The sequence below is a fragment of the Kogia breviceps genome, chromosome 8, assembly GCF_026419965.1.
Source record: "Kogia breviceps isolate mKogBre1 chromosome 8, mKogBre1 haplotype 1, whole genome shotgun sequence".
Taxonomy (NCBI): domain Eukaryota; kingdom Metazoa; phylum Chordata; class Mammalia; order Artiodactyla; family Physeteridae; genus Kogia; species Kogia breviceps.
The window spans coordinates 22,847,139-22,859,496 of record NC_081317.1 but is presented as its reverse complement, the minus strand read 5'-3'; the positions used below and the strand labels follow the sequence as shown (position 1 = coordinate 22,859,496).

The window sequence follows — 12,358 nt, the reverse complement described above, 5'->3', positions numbered from 1 at the left end:
GCATGTTACTCTGACACCATGCTTGCAGGCTTCTGGGGGTCCATTTCTGAATTTTGGGGTCTACTCAAGGTTCAGGTGTAGCAAGCTGGGCAGTGACTTAAGACCAAGATCATGAACTATTTTGATGATAGGGATAAAAAGGTCTGTGGGGTGTGTGTGTAATACAGCTTCCAGATATATCTCACCTGTTGCTTCTCCTGAATCTTTTTTTTTTTTTTTTTTTTTTTTTTTTTGCGGTATGCGGGCCTCTCACTGTTGTGGCCTCTCCTGTTGCGGAGCACAGGCTCCAGATGCGCAGGCTCAGCGGCCATGGCTCAGGGGCCCAGCTGCTCCGCGGCATGTGGGATCCTCCCGGACCGGGGCACGAACCCATGTCTCCCGCATCGGCAGGCGGACTCTCAACCACTGCGCCACCAGGGAAGCCCCCTTCTGAATCTTAACACTTCCTTCACACCCACACTCACAAACGCCCTGTCTGTTCTACTCATTGGCATTGTTGACTAGAAGGAATCTTGGAAGGAGAAAGGGCAGAGCTCATTCTCCTCATGTCCTATATAAGTTGACCTTGGGGTGGAGGCAGAGGGGTTTAGAACAAAGTCAACAGCATCTGAGGACTCAGAACAAGTGGTGATGATGCTGGTGGGGTGAGGGGAGAACAAGGAGTAGAGGAAAGTGACTCAGGTAAAGGAAATGGCTTGTGCAAAGGCTTCAAGATGAGCCCGTGGATATTCAGAGAGCTGAAAGCCATTCGTCAGGAGGTCCTCTCAACGTTGCAATTATGACTTATGGAACATTTCGGGCTGTCCTTTAAACACAGCCTGGAGTTATTTGATGGGACACTTACAAAAACCAAGGCTGCTTTGTGATTAGGAACGTTTTCTTTTGCAAACCTCAGAAACGTAGGCTGTAATAATAAAGGACCATAGTCAATAAAGCTTACTGAGGGTTGAGAATGCCAGCCATATTCTAGCTATGGTTTGTTTTCTAGAAAGTGTGCCGTGGTTGGTTACTCTGAAGCTTAGCCTTGGACTTGAGGTGTTAGGCAGGAATTTCTAGATCTTGCAGGCATTGCTTCCCTTCCTCAGTTTTCTTAAGTGTAAAGAGGGAGCTTTGCAGAATTAGCTGAGATGGGCTGGGGAAGGGCTGAGAAAAGGAGGGACACTGATATTTATCCAGCCATTGCTAAATGCTAGGCACCCACATGACTTTCAATTCTCACAACTTTATGAGACAATGTAGGAGAAAATACATTTTAAATTACAAAGCACAATACAAACTATAAGGTGTGCAAAAACAGTTTGGAAATACTTCCCCTTTGTATATTTCATAGATTCTCAATAAAGGATTCAGATTCTTTTGAAGAATGTGGTGTAATTGAGAAATGCTTATGGGTGGTTTTTTGCTACTTTTGTTGTGGTCCTCACTTTACTCCGTTCTTTCAGGTTTTTCCAGTTTGTCGGTTAGTCTTTATTACCCTTGCTGATTGAATACACTTTAACTTAGAGAAGTATAAACAAGCTTGAACACTGCTGGGAAAGTAAAAGATCCAGTGGACATAATGAAAGGAAGAATCTTAATGATTTAGGAGGGCAAGGATCAGGTGTGTAATTAGACAGGTCAGGACTCATGTAGGTGGAGTGAACACACTAGAAAGTGGTTTCTATGAGGAGTGGGTGTGATCAGCATTTCTTCTGAAGAGAAGGGGACAGCAGTCTGCACCGTAATGCTTACAGACATCCCAACAGCCTTGGTCTATGTGTGTCTCTTTAAAGCAGGTCAGGGCTTCCCTGGTGGCGCAGTGGTTGAGAATCCGCCTGCCGATGCAGGAGACACGGGTTCGTGCCCCGGTCCGGGAAGATCCCACATGCCGCGGAGCAACTAAGCCCGTGAGCCGTGGCCGCTGAGCCTGTGCGTCCGGAACCTGTGCTCCGCAACGGGAGAGGCCACAGCAGTGAGAGGCCCGCGTACCGCAAAAAAAAAAAAAAAAAAAAAAAAAGCAGGTCGGCTGCGTGCACAGAATTTAACAGCCCAGAAGTATTCCACCAAGGATCGCATATTTTAAGTGACTTTGCCTGCTGATTCCTGTGGCTGGAATATGTAGCTGTAGACCAGCTGAAGACATGTGGACCTTACAATATGTTTGCGGCTTTTTTTAATTATTTTCAAAACAGTGCATTTCTTTCAGGCTCCATCCAACGTGACACTTTGGGCCCAGGTGACCTTGAATGGCTGGTTGATAAGATAATTAGGGGAAAAAGGTCTGAAGTTACTGTCACTGCTTTTAGGTCAGAGTTAGGAGAGAATCATGACTAATTAGGTATAATTCCTTCAAACAAAAAAGCACTGCTGCTGCTAGATTCGTTGTTAAGGAAGCATAAGAAAGTAATTCTGATGTAACTTGGCTGGTAAATTTCAGGTATTCTAAGTGTCCAGCTCTTATGTTCACTGGAGCATAAAGCACAAGGATATACTATATAAATACACTGAGAGTTTCAATAATTAACTTAGGTTCCTTAATTTGATCATCAGCAAATATTTTCCTTTGGTGTATACAAGTAACTCACCATTGATATTTCCTCTTGGTAACAGTTTCCCCTTTTATGTTAAACTACTAATCATCTTGATCCGAACTCTCCTCTAAAGATTCCTGAAGGAGTGTTTAAACAAAATTATATGGAGGCACAATCTTTAAACTTATACATGCCAATGCATATGCCAGATTAATTAGGGTAAACGGAAAGATGATATACTCATTCATGTGGGGCTTTTACTTCAACTCATTTTTACAAATTTAAGATTATTTTGTATGAATATAGAAGTATATTTATGAATGTAAAACTAATATATTCTCATTGAAAATGTCAGAAATAAAGGGAAGATTTGGATGAGATAAAAATCACCCATAGTTCCATGTCTTAGGGAAAATCATTATTAACAAAGTTAGGTAAATCTCTTTCTATGCATATTGTGTATGCATTTCTAGGCAGTTAAGAGCACATTATAAATACATTTTATATACTGTTTTCCACTGAACATTATGCCATAATGATTTTTTTCTGTTACTAAAACTTTGTAAATGTAATATTTAATGGCTTCATAACCTTTAACCCTACGAATTCCATAACCAATACCATGAATTCCATAACGAATTCCAAGATTTTTCATCATATAATTTGTTGCTGATTTTTAATATTAAAAATGCTGTGATAATTATCTTTGTGCATAAATATTTGCCCCTAGGTTAGATTTTTTTTTTTTTAATGAGATTGTTTTTCGGGCAAGGAATTACTGAAGTAAAAGGCATGTGTTCACATTTAAAAATTTTTCGATTCAAGTTGCCAGTTGTTTGGAAGAAAAGTTGTACTAGTTTATACTCCTTACAAATGTTCAAGAAAATGATTTTATCTAGTAGCCAGCCTGCATATAGTCATTAAAACAAACACTACCATCACTGCTACCACCACTACCAAAACCCCTGCCAAGTGGGTAGGTGAAAAATTTACATCATTTCTTTTATCATTAGTGAAACTGCTCATTTTCTACCCATATTTCTTCTCTAGTGAGTTGCTTGTTCATATCTCTGCCCAAAACAAAATGTTTTCTTATGGCTATCCGTTAAATCATGATATTTTAGAATATTATTATTCTGTCATGCATGTTTCTGCTTGGTTTTACAATGCAGTTTGTGTTAAATTTTTTTTAATAAATTAATTTATTTATGGGTCTTGTTGCTGCACCCGTGTGCTTTCTCTAGTTGGTGAGAGCAGGGGCTACTCCTCGTTGTGGTGCGCGGGCTTCTCATTGGGTGGCTTTTCTTGTTGTGGAGCATGGGCTCTAGGCACGCGGGCCTCAGAAGTTGTGGCATTCGGGCTCTAGAGTGCAGGCTCAGTGTTTGTGGCGCACGGGCTTAGTTGCTCTGCGGTATGTGGGATCTTCCCGGACCAGGGCTCGAACCTGTGTCCCCTTCATTAGCAGGCAGATTCTTAACCACTGCGCCACCAAGGAAGCCCTGTGTTAAATTTCAACTTGTGAGAGAAGCTTCCACATTTTTGTAGTTAAATATATTTCTTTTGTGGGTCCTTTAAAATTTTATTTAAAAAAATTTAAAGTGTATACGTCAGTGGTTTTTAGCATACTATTTATAAAGTTGTGCAACTATCACCACTATCAAATTGTAGAATACTTCATCAGTCCTGTACCTATTAGCAATTACTCTTCATTCTCTCCTCCCTCATCTTCTGTCTCTATAGATTTGCCTATTCTGGGCATTTCATATAGATGGAAGCAGATAATACATGGCTTTTTGTGTCTGGCTTCTTTCACTCAGCATAATGTTTTCAAGGTTCCCAAGGTTCATGTCAGTCTTTGTTTTTTTGGTCTCCTTTTGACCCTCTTTGGTTTTGCTACATCCTTTTTCTTTTTTGAGGAACCACAGGAAGTTAAAATCTATTTGGCCATAGTACACCTTAACCCACTGGCTTTAGTTAATTTGCCATTCAGCTTCTACTGCTTCTTACATCAGAGCATTAAGCATGATGGGTATTTGTTTGAAAAGGAGAAGCTTTACTACAGTAGAGAAGTATCCTTCTAGTCTGAGTTTTAGAGATTTTATTAAGAATAGATATTAAGTTTTTCTGAAAGCTTTTCCTACATCTACTGAAATGATTATATGGCTTTTAGTACTTGACATTCCTATGATATACAGTAGGAGTAACTTTTCTACAGTTGGACAATGTTTTCATTCTTGTGGTAAAAAACCATGGATTGTCATGGATTGTTGAATTTGTTTGTATCTGTTATCATTAACTATTTTATGTTTGCCACATGGATATTCCAAAGTTGAGAATAAGTGTTTGAATACAGTGAAAACACAGGTATTTGGGGCCAGCATATCTGAGTTTTAATTTAAGTTCCAATACTCATAATCCTGTGACTTTGGGCATTTTCCTTCTCATCCTCACTTTGCATTATTTTTGTAGATTTTCAATCATATGAGTATGGAAAATTTTATATCCTGCTTTTTTCCTCACTTAACTTTACACCACATACATTTTCCATGTTACTGCATTATCTTTTTGAAGGCTGGTATAATATATGATTTAGAAATGTGCTTGAGGTAGCATAGTTTAGAGTTCTTTATTGTTGGGCCTTTCATCCATGTCCACATTTTCACCAATAATAACGTTGTGATGAAATTTATTATGTCTAAAGCTTGTGTATATTAGCTCAAAGCATATAAAAATACTTTTAGGGATATAGATCATCATAGTGCTTTCTAAAATTATTATACCAATTTACACTCTCACTGACGATATATAAAATTTCCTATTTTACGGCATACTTGCCAGCATTGTTTATTAACATTAAAAAAAAAAGTCACTGCTGGGCTTCCCTAGTGGTGCAGTGGTTGAGAGTCCGCCTGCCGATGCAGGGGACACGGGTTTGTGTCCCGGTCCGGGAGGATCCCACATGCCGCGGAGCGGCTGGGCCCGTGAGCCATGGCCACTGAGCCTGCGCGTCCAGAGCCTGTGCTCCGCAACGGGAGAGGCCACAACAGTGAGAGGCCCGTGTACAGCAAAAAAAAAAAAAAAAAAGTCACTGGTAAACAAAATGTTTTTTCCGTATTTGTAAGGTTGTACTTTTTCTCACACAAATATGAATATATGGCATTTCTTTGGTGAGTTGTCTGTGTTCTGGAGTTCCATAAGTTCTTTTTTCAATTTATATCATAAAGACATTATAATAAAAATATTTGTACTTGGCCTGTCATAAAAATTTTTCTTTCCATTTTGTATATCTTTTTTTTTTTTTTGGCTGTGTGGCTTGTGGGCTATTAGCTCCTCATTGATCAAACCCACACTCTTGGCGGTGAAAGTGCAGAGTCCTAACCACTGAACCACTAGGGAATTCCCTATCTTTCCATTTTGATTATGATCTTCTGAATGACAGCCCAAACTTTCTCTTTATGCTATCAAATATGTTTATTATTCCTACTGTAATTTTTCTGTAACTTCTAGGTTTAGAAGGTTCTTTTTTAAATTTTTTGATACATTTATTTATTTATGGTTGCATTGGGTCTTTGTTGCTGCTCGCGGTCTTTCCCTAGTTGCGGCAAGCGTGGGCTACTCTTCGTTGAGGTGCGCGGGCCTCTCATCGCAGTGGCCTCTCTTGTTGCGGAGCACGGGCTCTAGGCGTGCGGGCTTCAGCAGTTGTGGCACACGGGCTCAGTAGTTGTGGCTCACGGGCTCTAGAGCGCAGGCTCAGTAGTGTGGTGCACAGGCTTAGTTGTTCTGTGGCATGTGGGATCCTCCCAGCCTAGGGCTCAAACCCGTGTCCCCTGCATTGGCAGGCAGATTCCCAACCACTGCACCACCAGGGAAGTCCTTAGAAGCTTCTTTTAAGCCTTTAAATTTTTGAGAAAAATTAATTCTAAAAACCATCTTTTGGTTTTAGTATCAATATTTAACTCCCCAATCCACCTTGAATTTATTTTTATCTGGTGAGAATACAAATTAAAAGATTTTCAAATTTTTACAAATTGTCTAATGCCAGTCACTCTCTTACTTTCTAATATTTTACAACAAAAATTCCACTGGTTGTTGATGTTTTCTTCATGACTTCTGAGTTTTTAAATAGAATATTTAAATTTGTAGGTACAGACTTTCATATTGATGCTTTCCTGTTTCTTGATCCAGCATGCACTATTTTAATTACTGCAGCTTTTTATTATGCTTTGATTTTTAGTAAAGATGGTCCTTTTCATTATTTTTCTTTAAAATATTTTAATTTTCCATTTTTTTCTTCTTAATGAACATTAAATAATTTGGTCATGTTCCCCCTAAAAATCCCATATATTAAATGTGATTGGAATTACATTACGACTATAATTTTATTTGGGAAAAATCAACAGCTTTAAGACATGTTGTTCTCTCATCCAGGAGATGGCATGCTTCTCGTTATTTTAGCATTTATAAATGTTTACAGATACAATTTTATAATATTCTTCCTTGAGGTCACATAGATTTCTTATATATGTATATATATTGTGAATAGGATCTTTTTCACTGTACTTTCTATTTATAAATGACAAGCAGGAAAACTATTTTTCTATCTTGTAACCATCCAGTTGATGGGACTGAATGTTTCTAACAGATTTTCATGCCTTTGTTTTTTTGTTGTTGTTGTTTTTTGTTTTTTTTGTTTGTTTATTTTTTGCGGTACGCAGGCCTCTCACTGTTGTGGCTTCTCCCATTGCGGAGCACAGGCTCCGGACACGCAGGCTCAGCAGCCATGGCTCAGGGGCCCAGCAGTTCCGCGGCATGCAGGATCCTCCCAGACCAGGGCATGAACCTGTGTCCCCTGCATCGGCAGGCGGGCTCTCAACCAATGCGCCACCAGGGAAGCCTGATACCTTTGGTTTTTATCTTATAAGGTATATCTTTGTGTCTTCTGCCAAAATGAAAATTGTGACTCTTAATTTTCTCATTTTTATACCCTTTATTTATAAATTTATGTATTATTACTTTGGCTAGAACTCACAGAATAATGTTCAAGATCAATGGGGATAGCCTTTCTGCTTTGTTTCTGGTTTAAAGGGAAGCATTTAATGGTTCACTACAGAACTGGTTAGAGTTGGTTTGAAACAGATATGCTTTAGTAATGCTGGACAAACACCCTTATTTCTTTTTTTAGAAATTTAAGAATTCACTATGAATATATTTAGTACTGGAGATTTAAAAAATAACATTGTTCTGTAAATTAGTACAGCCACTATGGAAAATAGTATGGAGGTTCCTCAAAAAACTAAAAACAGAGTTGCCATCTGATCCAGCAATCCGATTCCTGGGCATATATCTGAAAAAAACTATAATTCAAAAAGATACATGCACTCCTATGCTCATAGCAGCCTATTTACAATAGCCAAGACCTGGGAACAACCTAAATGTCCACAGACAGATGAATGGATAAAGAAGATGTGGTATATGTACAATGGAATACTACTCAGCCATAAAAAAGAATGAAATAATGCCATTGCAGCAATATGGATGAGCCTAGAGATTATCATACTTATCATACTAATTGAAGTAAGTCAGACAAAGAAAGACAAATATCACATATCACTTATATGCAAAATCTAAAATATGACACAAAAGAACAGAAACAGACTCACTGACATAGCGAACAGACTTGCAGTTGCCAAAGGGGAGGGGGGGGTGGGGGAGGGATGGATTGGGAGTTTGGGTTAACAGATGCAAACTATTATATATAGAATGGATAAATGACAAGGTCCTACTGTATAGCACAGGGAACTATATTCAATATCCTGTAATAACCCATAATGGAAAAGAATATGAAAAAGAATATATACGTATATATGTATATATATATAAAACTGAATCACTTTGCTGTGCTGCAGAAATTTGCACAAGATTGTAAATCAACTATACTTCAATAAAATAAAAAAAAAATTCTTCAACTACTTTTAGTATTATTTCCCTGTGAATCACATTTCTAGATATGTAGAACCTTGTATCATTTGCAAACCTCACTCGTATGGTGCTTTACTTCCTTATTCTGTCTGCATAATGCAACTAATTTGACTTACTGTGCAGTATAGATCTTTTAATCTATTCAAAGTAACCCAATACAAATTCTACATAGTAGGTACACTTTCAGAACTGTGTTTTGTTTTCAACTGCAGTAGCTTTTCCTAGCTAAAAATTTCTGGTACCATCTTTCTTTTTATTATTTAGATTTTGAGCTTTATTTTATAGTTTTATGATTATAAATGACAAAAATCAACATAATTTGGAAGTTGATGGGGTATAAATTAAATAAAAGGAATACTCATAAGCATGGAAGATTGGTCAAAAGAGTAAACGTCAGAAGAAAGAAGGAAGAGGAGTCAATGGCTGAAGGAAGTGAAGGCGGTGAAGAGAACCATTCGGACAATCAAGATCTTTTTCATTGCTCCTATGTTTCTTCAGAGTGCTACAGGGTGCCCCCGTGCCCTATGTGGAAGCTGTTCTCCCAGAGGACGGAGGTGAGTTGATTGGGATTTTCCTACTTGAAACAAAATCTAGTGTTCTGGCTTTTTTTCCCCCCCAGAAGCCTGAGGAAGTCTTTATCCTGGTAGTAAGAGAGTGATGGAGTTAGGGGAAGCAGTGGAGTCTGAGAAGCAGCTCAGCTCTGCCTTGGGCAAACTCAATTCTTTCTTTGTAGGTGGAGCCAGGAGCACAGGTCTGGGAATTTTCCTCATTTGCCTTTTTCCTTCCCTTTCCCTGTTCTTTTATTCCTATCTCCTTTCTCCCAAAGCAGTGAGTTGTGGGATTATGACCCAGAAATGGGCTGTCTGTTAATCTTCCAGTACTTGCATTTCTTATTCCAGCTGTGAGAAGGAAGGGGAGCACTTTATTTTGTGAACCATGGTCATTATGCTTTTTTCCCCAATCCACTAAGTTGATGCCTATAGCTTTCCAAATGTTGTTGAAGGAATTAGCCAGGCTGCCCTCAGCACCAGGACACCATTTTCTGTGGAGGGTAGTAGGTCCAATAGTTACTTTCCAATTAAATAAAAGGAAACCTTGACCGTTACACATATGGTAGAGAAGATGGAAATAGCATGAAGGGGTCTCCTTTATTGTAATTTCTCAGTACACTGCGTGGAATCCCATAATATGCTGGTGGCATAGATCATGAATCCTCTTCATTATTCCTGGGCCACCTCACAAAATGGCACTATCCAGCAAAACATTATTTAGTAGCAAAATATATTTTAATTGAAAAATCATTTTAAGTAACTGAATAAAAATGTGTACCAGGAACTTTCCCCATAGACAGGAGAATATGTACATTTTGTGAGAGTGGAGCAGCATCTATTTAATATATTTTTATATAGAAAATACAGGCATATTTTTAAAAAGAAAGTATGTCACAAGAAATAACAAAATATAACACAAAATAAAAAGGTAAACCAAAAGCAACAAGTTGACTAAAACAAGACAAGACCCAGCACCGTGTTGGAATGTCTTTGCGTAAATTCTGGGATGTCCAGGACTGCCAGGAAGAGATGATCCTGCATTTTAGGAGAGCTGGTTGGCTGTGCAGTGGTTAAAAGCCAGTCCTCCTTTTCCTGGAATAAAAAAAAAAAAAGAGATTCAACAGAAAAGACTGAATTGAAGGGGGAACAGCTATTTGGGGGCTAATTAAAACGCAATTGAAAGTCTCAGATACCTGGGCATCATCTGTGATGTTGTTTGGATGGATGGGGGCCATTTCTTGAGAAAACAAAGGGACATGGAGAAAAAGCACTAACATATGAAAAGATGTGAGAATCAGCACACTGGAGTTTTAGTCCTGGCTCTGTCACTAGTTTCCTGTTTGATAATCCGCTCATCTGTACAATGAGGGGTTTGGACTTGGTGAACCTGAAGGTCTCTTACAGCCTGAACCGTCTGTGGGTTTCTTTTCTTTTTTTTTTTTTTTAATAGATTTTAAAATTTATTCTTGGCTGCGTTGGGTCTTCATTACCGTGTGTGGGCTTTCTCTAGTTGCGGCAAGCGGGGTCTACTCTTCGTTGCGGTGCACGGGCTTCTCATTGCGGTGGCTTCTCTTGATGCAGAGCATGGGCTCTAGGTGCGTGGGCTTCAGTAGTTGTGGTGTGCGGGCTTCAGTAGTTGTGGCACGCAGGCTCAGTAGTTGTGGCTCGTGGACTCTAGAGCACAGGCTCAGTAGTTGCGGCGCACGGGCTCAGCTGCTCCGCGGTATGTGGGATCTTCCCGGACCAGGGCTCGAACCCGTCTCCCCTGAATTGGCAGGTGGATTCTTAACCACTGCGCCACCAGGGAAGCCCCTGTCTATGGTTTTTATTTATGGCATTTGTTTAGGATTCATTTTCTGCACACAGAGATCAGAGCAAACAGTCTCTTCCTTAAGGATTGAACTATCTGGGAAGAATACTGTGTCAGTCTTATTCATCATCAGAGAAGGATGCAGGTTGAGGGATTTAATGAATGCCATGGGGTGTTTCTCCACCAGCTGTCACAGATGCCCAGAAACTGCTCTGTCAGCCAGCATTGATTGAGCATCAATTTTTGTGCCTATACTAAGTATGAGGGAGACAATCTTTAAGGCACTCAATCTCGTGGGAGAGAAGGAAATAAATATTATTTGTAAACATTTATTATTTTGATTTCTCAGAAAAGCTTTCTCCCCGCCCCATTTCAGGGAATTATACTCCACTTTTCTTTCTTCAGTGAATTGCCAGTCTCTTCTGCCCTTTACCCAAAGGTATGGTAAAAGTTTTAGCAAAATGACTTTTCACGTTAGTATAACATGACCTAACCTAGGATCACCATTGACTGATCGATCCATGGTGGGCACCTAAATCAATCTGGACTCGTGAGTTCTCCTGAAGTTTTAAACTGGGTCCGCACACTATTTCTGTAGATACTGGAGTGTGACAGGTAAAATGTGGGCTCTATAAGCATTTCTGTCCTTCCATGAGAACTGAACAGCAGAGGAAAGCACTCTGCAGCAAGAGAGCATGGGGAAGATGCTGGAGAGAGGAGGTGAGATGGGAGGTGAGAGACTTCAGGTGGCTTCAGGAACTCAGTCTGGTCATCCTGATGCTGAGCCAACCCACATCTTTGGGTTCCATACACGATCCCATTATTGCGATAAGAGATTCCTCTCTTTGCTTAAGCCAGTTAGAGTTGCAGTAAGAGAGTCCTAGCTAATTCACGTCTCCTAGAAAAATCCATCACAGCATAAGAAGGGGCAGGGGGCCTGCTGAGGCCTCTGTGTTGACCTTTCCTTGAATGTGGGAAATGCCTCTACGGTGAATTTGCCATCATTTTTTGGGATTCCTTTATCAACCTTCTGCATAAAAAAATCTAGAAGATTGTGGTATCTTTATTAATAGACAGTATTTTAACATAAGCTGATAACTACCCTTCCCCTGGTCAAGAAAAAGCTCCTCTGACCCTTGAACAATGTCGGGGTTAGGGGCGCTGACCCTCTCAGCAGTCAAAAATTGGTGTACAACTTTACAGTTGGTCAGTCCTCTGTTGTTGTGGCTGTGTATCCACAGAGTCAGCCAGATCGTGTGCACTGTATTATGGATTTATTGCAAAAAAATCTGCATACAGGTAAACAAATCCATGTTGTTCAAGGGTCAACTGTATTTTGATATTAGGGGATCACGCAAACTCTGAGTTTGCTTTTCTTATCTGTAAAATGGAGTAGTTGAAACATAAAGTCTAAAATTATAAGAATGTTACAAATACTTCCTGTTCCTTTTTCAGTCACTGTCATACTTATACCTTTTATTCTCTCTCTTTCTCTCTCTCTCTCTTCT

At 39.5% G+C, this 12,358-nt stretch overlaps 1 protein-coding gene across 1 annotated transcript in view; it reads right to left on the bottom strand.

The window, feature by feature from the left end:
- Window positions 1–9,618: 9,618 nt before the first annotated feature.
- SVEP1 (sushi, von Willebrand factor type A, EGF and pentraxin domain containing 1) overlaps window positions 9,619–12,358 on the bottom strand; it is a 193,390-nt gene continuing 190,650 nt past the window's right edge. Inside the window, exon 48 of the mRNA XM_059072281.2 lies at window positions 9,619–10,132. Coding sequence (XP_058928264.1) covers window positions 10,111–10,132 — 22 coding nt within the window. The 3' untranslated portion in view covers window positions 9,619–10,110. The remainder of the gene's footprint in view (window positions 10,133–12,358) is intronic.